At 30.7% G+C, this 17921-nt stretch overlaps 1 protein-coding gene across 1 annotated transcript in view; it reads right to left on the bottom strand.

Moving 5' to 3' along the window:
* LOC107451220 (neural cell adhesion molecule 2) overlaps nucleotides 1-17921 on the bottom strand; it is a 116934-nt gene that overhangs the window by 36413 nt on the left and 62600 nt on the right. Inside the window, exon 4 of the mRNA XM_071178756.1 lies at nucleotides 1243-1446. Coding sequence (XP_071034857.1) covers nucleotides 1243-1446 — 204 coding nt within the window. The remainder of the gene's footprint in view (nucleotides 1-1242; nucleotides 1447-17921) is intronic.

The following is a 17921-nucleotide window of genomic DNA, read 5'->3' as shown; positions in this document are numbered from 1 at the left end:
TATATACTATATATACTATATATACTATATACTATATATATATACTATATATATATATATATATATATATATATAAATAGAAGGAAACTCAACGAAAGTTAAGAAAAACAATAAGTTTCATTGTTTTGCGGATATAATCGTGTGGGCTGATGAAAAGATTATATCTTTTTCTTCCGGTTTTTTTAAATAAAATTTCATCCTTTTTTCTTTTTTTTTTAAACTGTTGTTATTTTTTTACTTATTATTCCCCCAAAGAAAAATTATGTCTATAATTTTTCTTTGTTTTATCTTCATTTTGAACTGATTCATTTCATTTTTGAATATATATACATACAAAAAGGAACATATGTAAGTTACATAATAAGCAATTTAAAATTTATCTTGATCAGTTTCTGTTATTTCAAACATAAAATAATTTTTTCTAACCTTATAATATGTATAAGTGCACTTATACATTTTTATAATTTATCAGATTGAGTTAAGTTCTACATAATTAAAGCAAATTAATTATCTAATATTCAAGACAAATTTATTGCAGTTGTGCCCTCCCCTGTTCGCTGACATTCCCCACCCCTCTATGTTTGCTACGCAATATGTTTGCTACGCAAATGTTTAATACGCAATTTTATATAGTTGCCTTAGTAAATAATGTTCACTTCTCTCACTATTACAATAAAATCATTTGAAATATGCTCAAGCGTAAAATCTTAAAACATTTTTAATCAATTATTTAAATCTTTAAAACCAATTAATACTTGAAAAAAATGTAATCTTTAATCAAAAAGTTATTGAAATAAAAATTTAATTTGAAATAAATGACATGCAATGGAAAAACTCTCAGAAACAAAACTGTTATTTAAAAACATCACGTATGGCGACAAGTGTTCGACGCATTTTTTCAATAATGCGTCTTTCATAACTGTCATGACCGCTTTCTTTTCTTCTTCATATTACCTTTTTTTTATTACATGGAAAAAACGGAGCAGCTTAACTAATGCTCGATTTTCAATGAATAATAATAATAATAATGAATCAAAATGTCATTATTGATTCTGCATAAATATAATTAAAACAAAATATAGATCATTCTATTTGTTGATGTGAACCATTCGCTTTTAACAGTTCAATTCTTCCAACTAATGACTTATTTTGTTTGAACTTTTTGTTGAGCGAAAAGGAATTTCCTTACCCTATTTCCATAACAACAATGAAAGTGATTAATTCTAAAGGAATGTAACTTACAGTTCATGTCAACTGTTACAGCAGCTAGTGAGGGTTGAGAAAAATTATTGTTTGAAGCTTGGCATGTGTAGACAGCCATAAGATCATGACGTTTCAGTGAGTGGATTTCAAGCTCGTTTCGGACAACTCCGTGAGGTGTTACGGTGTATGTGTCATCTAGAAGGACAGATTCTCTCCACCATGTCACTGAAGGAAGGGGCTTCCCTGTGAATATAAATATTCAACATCAAGGTGAAGGTGACATAAAAAATTTATATCTAGTGATAAGCAATTTTGATTTAAAAAAATTATATAAAATTACAGATTTATCTAAATCATTTATCAAAATACTTGTATTTCTGATATAGCTGTAGCGTAACACTTATTGTGTTGTTTAAAATGCTTTCATGTTTAAAATTCTGGTTTCCTTTTATATATACAGCATTTATAAGAACTTTTCTGTATCGCGTAATTATTAAATCATGCAAGTATTAAAGTGATCGGAATATAATGTCATTTTTTTACAATAAATTCAGCTAGTGAGCAGCAATAAATGATTTAATAGCCTTTGTCATCAACAGCCTTTTGCTAACTTTTTTCTTAATTTTCATTGCAGCGTCGATAAAAGTCAGTTGATTTTTAAGCCAGAAAATGGCATTTCGAACTTCATCCGCTTAGAAAATTCTGTAGCTATCGAAATAAATAGAATAAATAAATTCGAAATAAATTCCATGGCACAGTATGTGGTTAAGTCAGTTCCTCCAACCATGACTCACTAGCTTTTTATCAGACTTTAGTATTTCTGGTCAATAGAAAGTTGCAATGTTCAAAATTACTGGATTTGAATTCAGAAAATCAACTTTTGACATCACACTTAAATACTCATAAGCGCTTAAATACACATTGCAAATGTTTATTTCTTTATAATTTGTAGAGTAAAGTTATTTTGGAGAATTTAATTTCTGGTTCCCCATACACAATTTTAATGATTGTTTTTATTAAAATAGACTTTCTTGCATCACGCCGCCGGTTAAAAAGATTTAAAAAATGAAATGAAAAAGTATATATATATTTATATATATATATATATATATGTGTGTGTTTGATAAAAAAATCTGAGTTTTCTTAAAAATGTTTCCTTTTTTGCTTAAGTGCAGGAACTACTGGAATTACTACTAATTGTATATCTGTGAATCCATGTTGGTATTCTAGAAATTGCTCCCATTAAAGAATCAGCATCCTTAAATTGCCCTTATATATAGAGGCAATTAAGTCCTTAATTTTTATAACCGTGGAATAAGGCATAACTGAATTTTTTTTTATATATAACTTATGTTACTTGTCACAAATATCATTAAAATTCAATAAAATCAGTCTGGGAAAGTCAAGAAATTTTGATTTAAGAGTTTGTGGCCATGCTGATATTCTTAATTTACTATATATATATTATGACTCAATAATAATCCCACTTGATGGTATTTTATGTTCATTCACATTCATTATTATTCTGCAATTATCATTTTAAATAAAAAGGACAAGCAAGAAAGGATTGTGTGAGATTCTACTCTCTTTTGATCTAACAACCTGTATGTAAACTTTTATTTNAATAAACATTGAGATAATTTAATATCTCACTTGCTGAATGGGGCTTTCTTTTTGAGTGATTTTGTATATTATATTCAACCACTCAGAAGATAGACCTTTTCGGAATAATAAAACGTGAGGGATACGAAATTACAAATTTAAGGATTAAAAAGAGTGAGATTACTTTTTTTAAAATTAAAAATCATGAATGTTTGAATAGACTAATTACTGATCTTAAAATAGTGCGATTGTCAATAAAAAGTATTGGATTCTTTACATATTGACAACAATTATTACTATTTACTTTATTTGATAGTTTCAAACATTGATTAGATTTTTTTAAAGAGGGGAGTTTCATTTATTTATAAAATTTCTTATCTCTTAACATATGTTTTTTTAGTAGCAGTCAACAGATTTTCAAAGCACATACATTAATTTATCTTTTTTGATTTGTTTGCTACATTTTTCTAAAGTATTAAAAAAAACATCACTTAGTAAAATGTTCTAAATCAGAGAATAACAACTTCATGCCATGAATAAAAGTTACAGTGCATGTTATAATTCTCCTTTTTATAAATCTTAACTACATAAATGCTAGCAGCTGTAAGTTGAAAAAAGTTTTGTTTTTAAAACTTAACTTAGAAGAAAAAGAATTCACAGCCACTTTTCACTTTATTTTGTTACTATTGATGAAGTTGTAGTGTGAATTGGTGAAAACATTTTTTATTTCAACTAAATTATAAGAAAAATAAAAGTGAAAATTAATTTGTTAAAGACAACATATCTGTTTTCGTAACACTAAGTGCAGAGATATTTACTTGAATAGAGTAACTTAGCAGAATTTTCTTAAATTTTTATTTGCATGTCTCTAGCACAGCTCAAATAGACTAAATGAAAAAGAATTTTTCATTACTGTAATATGAGATAGCAATAATTTTTAGTTCATGCCATACCAAAATTTTTCTTTGAACTGCTTTATGAGCTATGTAAAATCACATTTTAATTTTTTATATTTAATTGACTGAAAGTCATTTGAAAACTGGTTCTTCTTGGCACTATTAACTAAGTTTGATAAATAGGTTGCATTTAAATATTTTTTCTTTGCATATTGTCAATAACCAGGAGATAAACTTTTAATGTTATGGAAACGAGTGATTCTTGCCCTGTAAGAGTGGCAGAAAGTAGTTGTCTCTTAAGGGAAAATAGACTATTAAATGAACTAACACAGTTCAGGGATATTTCCGTAACATGATCTATCGGGCCAACTAAAATGAGTGATGTGCCAACTAAATTTTAAAATTGCTATTTTTCTAGACTTCTGCAACTGAGCATGTGAACACCACAACATGATTCTTTGAAGAGAGCTTGTTTTAACTAAGTATAATTTTATTGAATCCTTAATAAATGAAGACGTGCTCATGTTTTTATTATTCTACATTTTTGAGATATATTTAAGGAAAAAATATGAGAAACAAACTTTGCGTATGTAGTCAATGATAAAAGACAACAAATATGTGACATTAGTTGGCTCAATAACTTCATTCCATGGAATTAAAAATTAAACACCATAATATTATCATTCATGTTGGTTTATGTTACAGTAAAAATATGATTCATTCAAAAAATTTTTATAGATCAAATAATGCTAATGTTTTATTGTTTTATAATTAAAAACTATAATGCAATTTAAAAAGTAAAAAAAAGCAAGTTTAAAAAAATCTGTGTTATATAAATAGTATGTATATAATATATAACATCTTATATGTTATAAAAAATTACAGATATCAGCATAGTGATACATTTAGCAATAAATTAAGTTAGTAAGCCAGAAAAAAAGTTTAAGAAGTTATTGAGCCTGTGAGTAATAAAAAGTGCTGTTTGAAAAATAATAAAACTTTTGAAGTTCACAAAAGCTTACTTCATTTTTAAATGCATACAAATGATTTTCCTCTCTTATTAATAGTTTTCAATTATGCTTTTGAGTAAATTTTCTAGAATGTGCATGCCCTTGAATTTCAAGAATAAAATCTAATACAGTAGAATTTTTCCTTAATACAAATTTAAACTCTTAAGTTCATTTTTTCATCTCTATTAGTCCTGCATTGGACTGATCGTTAAGACACGGTTACGAGTAGAACACTGAAGTCAAGCACCACTGGCTGCAGTCAATAAGTGGTTGAGTAACCATTTTGATCAGCTTGCGTAGAGACTGAGGGTGTGCTGTACCGGTTCTCCTAAAACTGTTTTACCATGAAGTGCAAGACTTCGCATGCAGGACGTCGGGTTACCAAATCAGGTGAGCCATTCCTTCTGCAGATGATCAAAATTGTAATGGCATGTCTTCGAATCACCAAAGTAAATAAAGCAACCTGACGCAATACCTTTCACTGATTGGTGCCAAAGTTATGGCAAACAGTACTAATCTAACTAGTAGTCAATAACAATTGTTTGTGTCAACAACAATTGCCAAAAGAAACAAAATTACCTTAAAAAAATATGCAGTTGTTTACTCGGGAAAGATTACGAGTTAGCCCTTAAATTTCATACTCTGTCATGATGTTTTTTTTCTTCTTTCTTGTAAGCTACTGCCTGGTTGTGGGCTAAAATTTGATTTAGGTACACAGGGAGCAATCTATAAATATTTTTTGCTAATGGACAAACATATTCTTTTTTAAATATTGTAAAACCTGAGGTCTATAACGAACAATGGTTGCCTGAGTGACTTACAAAACATCATTGTAAAATAGTTTATCTACTTAATACTAAGTCTCATAATCAAGTATTAATGTTGCTTAAACCAATAGAAATAATATGAATATATATATATAATTAAATATATATACATATATTCTACATATATATATATTCTTGTTGCATAGAAATTATGCAGATTCCTTAATGTTGTGCATTGAAAGGAAACACACATAAGAAAATTATTTATAAAGATATGTGATCAACAAATATACTAAAATGAGGCTCTAAGATTGTGTGTCTCGTGCTGTGTGTGAGTCCTATAAAAATTTTACTTTGTATATTTATTGGAAAAACTTAATTGTTAGTAAATTTTCTTCAAGAAATTTTATTTTAAAACCAATTTTATAAACAAGTTAATTTTATGTCTAGAATATCAATGTTGATTATATCTATATTACTTACCTTCACTTAATTGGTAACTGTTAAGTTCTAACAAAAATCATAGCAAAATCAATCATAATAGTAAAATGTTCCATGCATGATAGAAAAATTACTTTTCACTCATTTTCATTCATACAGAATGAAAAAAAATCAGATTATTTTATTAAATGTATTTTTGTATAACACATATAGAGAAATAAAGTAATAAAAACAAGCATACATGTTATTATACATCAATTTTATTTATAAAGCACTTTTTTATTCAGATTTTTATTTGCCATGTGAAGTTTTTATTTAAAAATCCATTATTTTTTAAAATTTTCTTTCTAAAATAAGTCAGATAAGTATTATTTTACTTGCAATAGAATATAGACCAATGTTCAATATTTAAAATATAATGTTCTGCATGAGAACTTTTCTTACAAACACATAACAACATTTAACAAAACCGAATTCTATTTCATAAAAAAACATTTCTTTTTTGATTAACTATGCAATAATTCTAACATAACTAACTTTATTTTCATAATGATCGTATCTACAAAATGTAAACAAAACATCCCAAGACTTTTCCAAATAGTGACAGACACGATTCCTTCCACCTGATTGGGTGAATTTATCAACCAGGCAAAATTTTGGTGCAAATACATCCGATAAGCTTGGTCTTGCTCTAGTCTCGTTAAACCTCGGCAAAACCACGTTCTAGCAACGAAGACTAGTTTTTCGTTTAGACCGGGTTTACGTAAACCGCGGAACTGGGGTTTAAACTACCGAATTTAGACTGCGTTCTGACAATTCAGCCACATTGTATTTTTTATTGAATGTTTAATGAGAGTAGTGTGTTACAAAATTATAAAACTACCCAAATTATTTCTCATTTTTAAGATTCATTACATAAAATGAATGATTTGAAAATAGTCAAGCAACTAAAATACGTTATATTTCGTCAAATAAATAAAAAAGTGAAGAAAAGAACATTGAATTAGTTTCCTGCAGCAAACGACATTTAATAATCAGGAAGTTACATAAGTATTGGACTGCCTATTTCTTTTTTGAAAATCGTTTGAGTTTTAGAAAATATTTAAATTTTAATTATATTTATCACCAATAAATAGCGTAATCGGATGCATTAGATTTCAAAAAGTTTAAAGTACATCATTTGGCAATACTTTCATCTTGAGTTTAAAATTTGAGTGAATAATTGGTCGTTTTTCCAGTTATTGTCTAATGCTTTTACTTATCAGAAATATCTAATATTAAAATTGTATTCCAAAAATTGTTGCTGTGTATAAACATTATTTGGCTTATTTTGTTTACATTTCTAGCGTGTTCCTGTTTTGGTTTCATCAATGTGTGAATAGCATAGTGTTCGATGAACTCTTGCGAACTCTTTGAAATATTAAAAGGATATAGTTTTTTTTTCCAAGAATGGAATATACCTGCTTTATTTGCAAAATAAATGTCTCCAATACAATAAAAGGTTTAGGATGCCATTATAAGCGAATCCATAATCTTGCATTGAGGGATTCATACGGCCTAACAAACTTTGCTTGTGCTCAAACGCAATGCTGTGAGAGGTATTTTAATTTTAAAAATCTTTCGCGGCACATGCAAAACACCACTCCCAAACATCATCGATCCGAAATCCTGAAGTAGGTGTAGCTGATAATCTGTATCATATTGATGATACAGATCTTACAATTCAAGAGACTTTCCCCTCTTCTTTAAATGAAGATAATTCTCATCAAATGTCTGTTGATAGCTCTGAGGGAGTATCAATACCTACAAGTTCTGAAGATTTTAATACTCGGATGGCGTCTCTAGAATCAAATTTTGCTAAAGATTTACTATCCTTTCAATCAAAAAGTAATGTTACTTTTACAGTGACTGATGCCACTGTCGCAGTTTGCAGTTCTGTTGCTAAAACAGTCACTGCCACTTTACAGGAGGAGGTCTTAGAATTTTTAAAAGTGGAAAAAATAGATGTCACTGGAGCACGATTCAATGAATTGATGCAGAAATTTGAAGTAATATCAAGTTCTTTTGATAAAATAAGAATCAAATCTCAACAAATATCATACTATAAAAAGAATTTTGGCTTAATAGAACCAAGGGAAATATGTCTTGGGTGCAGAGATGAACAGTTTTACAATCAAACTTCTCAAAGATATGAAACAAAACTTGTTTCAGACACATTTCAGTATGTGCCCCTAATTGAGACACTTTCTGTTCTCTTAAGAAATACTGAAATGCTTAAACATGTGCATAATAAAGAAAAAGTTCCGGATGGGCATATCAATTCCTACTCTAGTGCAAAACAATATGGATATCACCCATTTTTTAAAAGATTTCCCGAGGCAATTCAAATCCAACTATACTTTGATGAAGTTGAGGTATGCAATCCTTTAGGATCAAAAACAAAAATCCATGAATTAGCTACTTTTTATTTCAGCATATTAAATATCCCATCAAAATTTAACTCGACACTTTCAAATATACATTTGTTGACAATGTGTAACTCACAGGACTTAAAGAAATATGGCTTTGGAGCAGTTCTAAGGCCTTTCATGGATGATTTGAAACTCTTAGAAGACGATAAAGGCATCGATATTGATGTAAATGGCATGCCATACATGCTTCGAGCCACAATTGTATGTGTCTGTGCTGATGGGTTAGCAGCACATGCCTTGTTTGGATTTTTGAGTCCATCAGCCAAATACTTTTGTCGTCTCTGCTTGGCTGAAAGAAAAGATATACAGGAAAAGTTCAGAGAAACAAAACTAATTACGAGCAACATATTCATGATAGTGCGTTAAACTCTGATGCAAGCCGTAGTACGGGAGTTAGAGAGAGGTGCACATTAAATTCTTCGAAGTATTTTCATTGCGTTGAAAACTATTGTTTTGATGCAATGCATGACTTATTGGAAGGAGTGTGTGCGATGGAGATTAAACTCGTTTTAAATCACTGGTTGTATGTTGATATGGTAGAAGGTTTAAACATAGATACACTGAACAAAAGATTAAAGTGTTTCAAGTATGGATTTTCAGATAGAAAGAACAAGCCTTCCTCTAATTTCACAAGACAAATGATAACAAACATAAAAGATCACAAATTGAAACAGAAAGCAGCCCAGACCTGGTGCCTTTTGAGGGTTTTCCCATTTATATTAAACGGCTTAATATCATTTTCAGACCCGCATTTTCACCTCATTCACTTGTTATTAAGAATAATGCAAATTGTTTTCTCTCCTGTTATAACTCAAGGCTTGATTTGCTACTTAGAATCCCTAATCATTCAACATCATGAAGAGTTCAAGCTAGTTTTTCCTGAGAGAAATTTGATAAATAAGCACCACCATCTCATTCATTACCCAGATTGCTTGACTAATTTTGGCCCACTCGTAACCATGTGGTGCATGAGGTATGAAGCCAAGCACAACTATTTTAAAAGAAAAGCATCTGTAAACTGTAATTATAAGAACATAACCAAGTCTTTAGCAGCTGCACACCAATTAAATCACTGTTCAACATGGTGTGTTAACGATCCTTTTTCGAAATTAAGAGAAATCTCCTCAGAAGAAACTGTTTGGGTAGCATCTTGTCTATGTCATCAATATTTGAAGGTGCTCGGATTACAGGATAATGATACCGTTAGAATTTCTAAAAGTGTGACTCTTCATGGTGTAGAATATAGAAAAGGCATTTTCACCATCTTTAAGACAGAAGCTGGCACTGATGATTCCCTTCCTTTATTCTGCCAAGTAAAAGAGATTGTGGTTTTATCTGATGACCGGATATATTTTTTTGTTAATATTTGGAGCACAACTCATTTCAATCCTTTTTTTAATGCATATTCTATAAGATGGTTCAACAGTAATGAAAAGAAACTCATAGAAGCTACAGAACTGCCTGATTATCATGCATATTCTGCTTGGGTGCCCTTTGGATCAACAAACAAATATATATTTCTAAAAAATATTGTTGTTGACCCAAATTGCTAATTACTCGTACTTTTTTTTTAAAAAAAAAAAATTCAATTAATGCAAAATCCCTCAATTATGATCAGGTACTTAACCTCATTTTTTTCAAATCTAAATCTTTTAACACCCATGGTAAGAATGGCTCGAATTTTTTAGCCCTGGTCAGATAATGGATAGAGGATGATCTGGTACCCTTCTCTTCAGGATTCTACGTCTCAGCTAATGAGGGATTTTTCAACTATAACAAATTTAACATACACCTTGTTTTTCATACATGCCAGTTGCTTTAATCCTCCCTGCACCTTATGTTTATTATAGTTTGGCGCACCTCTCTCGAAACTTCCGCTCCACAGCCTATAATGGAACTTTCAGCTACGATCGATTTAATGTGCTTCTATTGTGTCATCTAATTTGGTACTCAAAGGCTGCTCCCCAAAGAGAACTTACAGTTACGAGTTATTTAACGTGAATTTTGCTGCATATGCACAGCAGCTGTTCTAATCCTCTCTGCACCTCTTGTTTTATCTAGTTTGGTACACCTTTCTTAAGACTTTTACTCCACACCTTTCTACATGGAACTTTTTCTTTTACACGACTTATGCATATGATAATAAAATTGCAACAATTTTGTGTGCATTTCAAAGCAAGATTTGACCAATTCATACTGCAATAACAGAATTTATTTCAAAGTAAGCTGATATCTTTTCAATTTCAGATACCTTCTTTATCCACTTATTCTTCTTTTATGTATGTGTAGGATTTTTCACTTATGCAAATTTGTAGGAAATACAATATGTAAATCTTTTATGAAAACGTTTTTAATGATACATGCTTTTTCACTATACAATGTAATTATATCTTTCTCTTTATAAGATGAAAATGTCAATGGAAAAGACTTTTTATCAATCACCAATGATGACTTGAAAGATCTTGGATTGAAGTTGGGGAACAGAAAGAAGTTGTTGGCGATTATAGAAAATGAAAAAAGGGTTGATAATGCCACAGTTTCACCGGATGTAAGTTTTAGATAGAATTTTAACGAAAGAATATTTTAGTCTAGCAGACTAGGACTAACTCAAACGTTTATTGTACAGTATTTATTTTAATTAAAATATCCTAGCAATTTCATTTTAAATTTTAGATATGCATGCAAGAAGAGGCTTCTTCCCAAGTATCCCTTCCAGTTCATTCACAAGAACATGTCTTTTGTAATGCTCAAAATGGAAGAGATAGTCAGATATTGGCTTTGAGATATGCAAAACCTGAAGTAAGTGTTGTGTTCAACATTTATAGGGATCATACTCTTAACCATAATTTTCTCATTGATTAAATATTTCAGTTTTTATACAACAAAAATATTTATTTATGAAATTACTATTTACAGATTTTTAAACATTGTTTGCTATTGCATGCATTAGTGTCAAAAACTACAGATAAAAGCGGCATATAATGCTACCAAAATAACATTTACTATATTAACAATAATTTGGAATCATTTGTAATCTTTCTTTACCATAAAATTATTAAGTACGACTAAAAATTTTCTTAAATATTTTTTGAAACAACCTTTACATTAAACATAATGTTGTAAACGCTAAAATTAATCCCATAAATCCTGAAAAATATAATATAACAATTGTTTCAAGCTCAATACCTATGAAACTTAAAAATCAGACCATCTTTTTCTTTAATAAGATATTGCACATTTTTTAGACTATTCCTGTGCTAGATGCAGTAAAATCAGGCGAAAGAGGAAATAGGATCTTGAAATGCCTTGAGAAGGAAGAATTGATTACTCAAAATGATGTTAGGGAAATAATAAGATCAGTTCTAACATTTGCAGTAAATGATCTGAAGACAATGTAAGTATTACTTACTTAAAAGAAAAACAAACGTGTGTTTATATTGTTTAACTTATCGCACATGTTTTCGAACGTGTTTTCTCCATCTTTCTCTTTTCAGGTATCCTTCATATCAACAAAAGTTAAATATTGCTAAAGCGGTGGTAATGGCGATTCCACAATTAAAAAATAAGAGAGATGGCTGCGAGGGCTATGTAGGTATAATTAGGCTCCTCTTATTCTATCTCCCTCTCTTCCTATAGATCAATTTGAAATATGAATTGTTTTTGAAAAAATATTTTCATGTCTTCCTACCATAGTTATTGATTCTTGAATGTGTATAATTCTAATAAATCACCAGTTTGAAGACTAGAAACTGCATCTTGATTACATAGCAAAATGATTCCAAAATTATGGACTAAACAGGACAAAATTATGGAATAAATCTTTAAATAATTACAATGCATTTTAATTAATTAGATTCATCTGAAACTTATTCTCTTATTTTTGGAGATTTTTGTTTCGCAGGAAAGTAGCTCGGGAAACAATCTATCTTTTTTCCAGATACAAATTTAATCTCATTTTTGTGTATGATGATTTCCTCTTCTCACTCTCATTTATGTTTCTCTTTATATTGTGTTCTACTCTGAGTAAGCAGAATATAAACCATGCATTTGTCTATATTTTTAGGAGCAATTTTTTGACCCTCATTCTCGGTTAGGGATGATTGAGTGGCGCTTAAAGACAATGCGTTTATCCTTGTCGCCATCAAAGAAAAAATACAAGAAAAGAAAAAGTGACACTTCGGTTTCTTCCGATGTTAGGGATGAAGATACTGATGAAGAAGATAGCAATATGACGGAGAAGGTATGAAATGTTAAAGAGGGGATTAAATTAAATTTTAAAGAAAAAGTTAATTTTAATATCACTTTTATATAACTTGTTTTGCTGTAATGATTTTCAGAGAACAGTATTAGTAAATTCAAATTTTTCATGTCTGAATGATTTTTAATAAAAAGGAATATAATTACTGAACAATAAATTCTACGTTATTTTATTAAAATTAGTATTTATTTCAGCTAAGCTGGTTACAGTATGAAGTTCCATCTGAATTGAAAAGAAATGAAATCTTTCACACAATGGCGGAAACTTTCAAAAGAAGGAGGAAGTTCATAATGAAGAATTTTCCTACAATTACTGAAATTTTAGAAGTATACCCTAAATTAAAGGATTTCAACGTAGAACTTGTAAGTTAGGTTTTTACCAGCATGAATTTGTTGGTCTCTAAAATTTTTGAAGTTCAATATTTTTATTACCCACTGCAAATTTAATGCATGTTCATTTTTAGCAGGTGTCAAATGAAGCACCAAAAATTCAAAATAAATATTCTTTAGATTATTCGTTTTTGAAATTTAGGTCAAAAAATACATTTTTATGACAAGAATTATATTTGATATTTATTTTAAAATATTACCATTCCTATAGTGATTGCTGAGACTGAGCTTAGTTGTTAAGCAGTCTATTCAAAACTGAATATTAAGTGATTTAAAATGTTGAACCGAAATTTGGCCCATTTTTAAGACAAAATTTAAGTACTTATATATAATTGTTTTATATTAGAAAAATGGTATTCTGGAATTATTGTGGATATGTGTCAATGTATTCGATATTTTGTACTTAACACCTAAAATTACCGAATACTTTATAGAAGTGAAATATACAGTTAAGTGAAACATCTAAACTATCGAAATGTAAATAACTTAATCTTATATATACAGCTTCTAAATGGCAGCTACATGTATGAGTTTCTAGATTAATATAAAGGAGAGTAAACATGCTGTGCAGGTATCTTTTGAGTTACAGTACTGACGAAAAATAGGGGTATCCACAGCTTTTTTCACTGAACTTAATATTCATATCAACTCCTGATAAATTGGTAACGAGTTGATATTATTTTATATATCAAGTACATTTTATGAGGATCAAAATTGAGTTTTAATGAAACAATGTAAGTTTAACTTCATAATTTTTCATGCCTCTTAAATTTAAGACCTAAAATAATAAACTGCTGTTTGTAGAAAATGCAACACCATGAAAGAATCATCAGAATCAAATGAAATTTAATGCAGAAACGACTTGTACTGATACAAATAAATGATGAAATTTTCAAAACAAAAGAAACAAATTAAGCGTCCGAAATCAGTATTTGGTGCAGCCACCACGCGCTGCAATAAGTGCTGCTATACGACGTGGCATGGAGTCAAACAGATGTTGAATATCTGCTTGAGGAAGAGAATTCCATATCGCTTGTATGCGCAACCAAAGTTCGTCTTTGGAAACTGCAGGACGCGGATCACGAGTGAGACGCCGACCAACCATATCCCACACGTGCTCAATAGGCGACATATCCGGCGAATAAGCAGGCCAAGGAAGAAGTTGCATGCGTTGTGCTGAACAGAAGTCTCTAACAGTCCGCGCAACATGTGGGCGTGCATTATCCTGCTGAAAGATAGCTCCAGGGATGCCTTGAAGGAAAGGAACGACTTCGGGCTGTAGCACTTCACGGACGTATCTGTTGCTATTGAGATTACCCTCAATTCGTATCAAATTGGATCGTCCATGATACGAAATCGCACCCCAGACCATAACTCCGGGTGTTCGACCACTATGTCGTTCAATAATACACTCAGGAAGGCAGCGTTGACCGGCATAACGTCTAACACGAACACGGCCATCATGGGTCCACAAATTGAAGCGTGATTCATCTGAAAAGACAACTTGGTGCCAATCAGCTCGCCAGTCTCTGTGCTCAAGAGCCCACTGCCGACGCAGCCGTCGATGATCCGCCGTGAGGGGAATCCTGTATAATGGCACCCTTGCACGCAATCCACGGCGCAGCAGACGACGACGAATTGACGAAGCCGACAATTGTACACCTGTAGCAGTAGACCAATGTGCTGCCAGCTGCCTGGAGGAAGCTGTGCGATCATTCACCGCCATGCGGAGCAGGTGTCGATCATCGCGCTCTGACGTCACCTTCTGTCGTCCAGTGCCTGTTTTTCGAGTTGTTCGGTGCTCGTCGGTCCACTGCTTCCAAACTCGCATCACTGTGGAACTGTTCCGCTGCATACGAGCTGCTATTGCGCGATAGGAAAATCCTCCTTCTCGAAGGCCGATTATCCTCCCTCGTTCAAACTCCGTAAGTTGCTTGAATTTCTTATTCTTCCGTCGTGGAGGCATACTCAGGTCTCACTAAACGTTTGCCACTAACAAATAATCATAGACTATTTTCAACGTCCCGCTACAGCACTTTATTTATACGCTTTCAGCATCAATTCAGAGGGCGCTGCGCGCGCCACGCACGCGCGATGGCTCTGAAACTTTATTAATTTGCATAATATCCTATATCCATTATTAAAATAATATTTCATTTGATTCTGATGATTCCTTCATGGTGTTGCATTTTCTACAAACAGCAGTTTATATTGTATCATTATTATATATATAATATTGCGATGACACTATGATATATTGACCAGTTACATGCATTTGATATTAAAAAAAGTATAGAGTTCAACTCAATGTTGGAAGGAATTTGGATTTGTTTTTATTATATCCTAAAGTTACAATTTATTTCTCAAAAAAGAGAATAAAACAATTCAGGAGTGTTCCACAAACACACCAGATGATACTTGCCCTTCAAACTGTGATTATTCTAACTTAAATTTTGTAAAGTTTGTTAGTTAATATTAAATTAAAAATTATTTAAGGTTAATTCAAGAAAATATAACTATTCCGGACTCCTTTCTGTTAAATAGTCGTGTGCTGCCTGGTTTAAATCTTGTTAATTTATTTGCTTTATTTCAGATTGATGCAGAATTTGCATTGATGCATCCCAATGCAGGATCCTTCTTGGGAAAATTCGCATCATATTATACTCCAAGAATAATAAAATATTGTAGAGAAACTAGAGTTGACATTTTCTATAGATATGAAAAGATTTTAGATGGTAATATCATTGTTTCAAAGATAAATCATCCGTTACATTAAAATGCGTGCATATAATAATTATTGAATTTTGTACTGATAAAAGTTCATTTACAGTTTCTTTTTTTGAATTTATTTATGTGCCAATAGGTGGCAGCATGAGTCTTAAAACTTATAATAATGACAGTAAAAATAAACCTTTTTTCTGAACTTTTAATATTTTTATATAAATGTAATAATTAAGTTTTATTGTTAAATATTATAATTTTAACTAAGAATAGATTAATATAAACCTTTAATTTTATATATTTCACTTTTGGTCGTAAATTTAATTTGTACTATTTGTAATACTGTATGGTGGCAACACACTGGGTTGGATGATAAAAATTGATGTTTTCAAGGAATTCTGAGGATGTTCACGAGCGGAGGAGGTGGTTGAAGAGCTCCTGGAAAAATTGTTGAATATCCCCATGAAAGGATAAAATCTTTTTTAGAGTAGTGTAATCCGTGCCTTATGGTAAGGCATATTGGCATGTTATGTGTGGAGGAGGGAATCCTAATATATGCCACATGAGTTAGTGCTGGTGAGAGGAAGCTCACGTCTAGTGGTCACATGTGGTATGGTATTATGTATATATGGGGCAAGATGTTAGCCCGTGGTAATCGCTGATGTGCAGTTTGCTTGTTTGATGCTAGTCCCCTCGGACAACTTTTTTTCATATGTATTCGTAATGAATGTGTCATTTTTTGTAATTTTTAAAAATGTTTTTTAATCAAGTCCCTTAAGGACTTAATCCATTTCTGAAGTAATTTAATAAACCCAGTTATTTAATCTAATACCTTAGATAGCATTTATTTTCTTGTTGTGTGATGAGGGAGTTAATTTTTACTTTGCAGGTAAACAGGTAAGGTATCCCATGCTGGAGAATCGGTGGATCATTAATAATTAACTTAGATAAGGGAAGAAATACACAACGCGATGTTTTAATTTAGGGGAATAAACTATACTAAACGGCACAATTTTTCAGAAAATCTTTCTGCATGTCTGATGCTGGCAGACCTTCTGCACGTTGCTGGTCGCCGTAGAAAACTCGTAAGTTTCTATTTTATCCTGTTTTTAGTTTTTATTTAATTGGAATTTGGAATTAATACTATTTTGGTATATGAGGTACTTTTCATCAAATTTTAATTTTTGAAGTAAACAAGAAATGCCGAATTATTATTTAATTAAAAGTACAATGCTAATTTAAGCATTTTAAAAATACAAATAAATTATATTTATAGATCAATAGTAAAAAGGGGGAGAATTATCAATCTCAGTATTCCTCTGTACTCTTTTTTTTTTGTAAATATTAAAAAAATTGTTAGGATAAAGCTTTTTTTAACAACATGCAAAATAACGTTATTTATAGGTTCCCTATATTTTATGTCATTCATAAAAATAATTTTCTTCCTTTATTCCAGATTTCAAATGGTAATCAGATTCGGAAGTTCCCTTCAGAATGTGTCATCAGATTCCCTGGTGTAAGCATAATTATTAGATTATCCTATTAATTTTATGAAAGTGAAGAGGGTGAAACTGCATTGCGCGACTTCTCTAGGTTTTTAATCGCAAAATTTATTTTTAATATTAATAGCACAATTTTTATTATTCACAATACATAAAAATGATATATTTTGGTACTGAAGAAGGATTACCATTTCTGTTAAATCATGTGCAACTAATTATTGCATCAACAGATATTATTTTTTTTAAAATATATTTTGATATCTGAAAAAAGCTTTAGATTCATGGGGAATCAGGTAAAAAAATCTGATTGTTAATAACATTAACTTTAGAATGATTAGTATGATAAATGAAAATATTTTCAAATAAAAGAGGATTGTCTTTCTCATTCAATCTATACATAATAATAAACGCGGCTGTGTGTGTGTGTGTCTGTAATTACAATATATCGCCCCAGAAGCCTCGCCCAGGCACGAAACTCGGCACATAATTGTGTTTTGACATAATGAAGAAGTATTTTTTTTCTTTTTCAAAAATTTGGATTAGTTTCTTAGTTATCAGTCATTTTGTAAGAAAATCTATGCTTTTTCGTCTTCAAAGAGCCATATTCAAGAAACTATTAAAAAATGCATATACTTTTCTCCACTCTTATAAATGTATGCTA

The sequence above is a fragment of the Parasteatoda tepidariorum genome, chromosome 1 (assembly GCF_043381705.1).
Source record: "Parasteatoda tepidariorum isolate YZ-2023 chromosome 1, CAS_Ptep_4.0, whole genome shotgun sequence".
Taxonomy (NCBI): Eukaryota; Metazoa; Arthropoda; class Arachnida; order Araneae; family Theridiidae; genus Parasteatoda; species Parasteatoda tepidariorum.
Note: the sequence above shows the minus strand (reverse complement) of the source record. Positions and strands in the feature narration are given on the sequence as shown.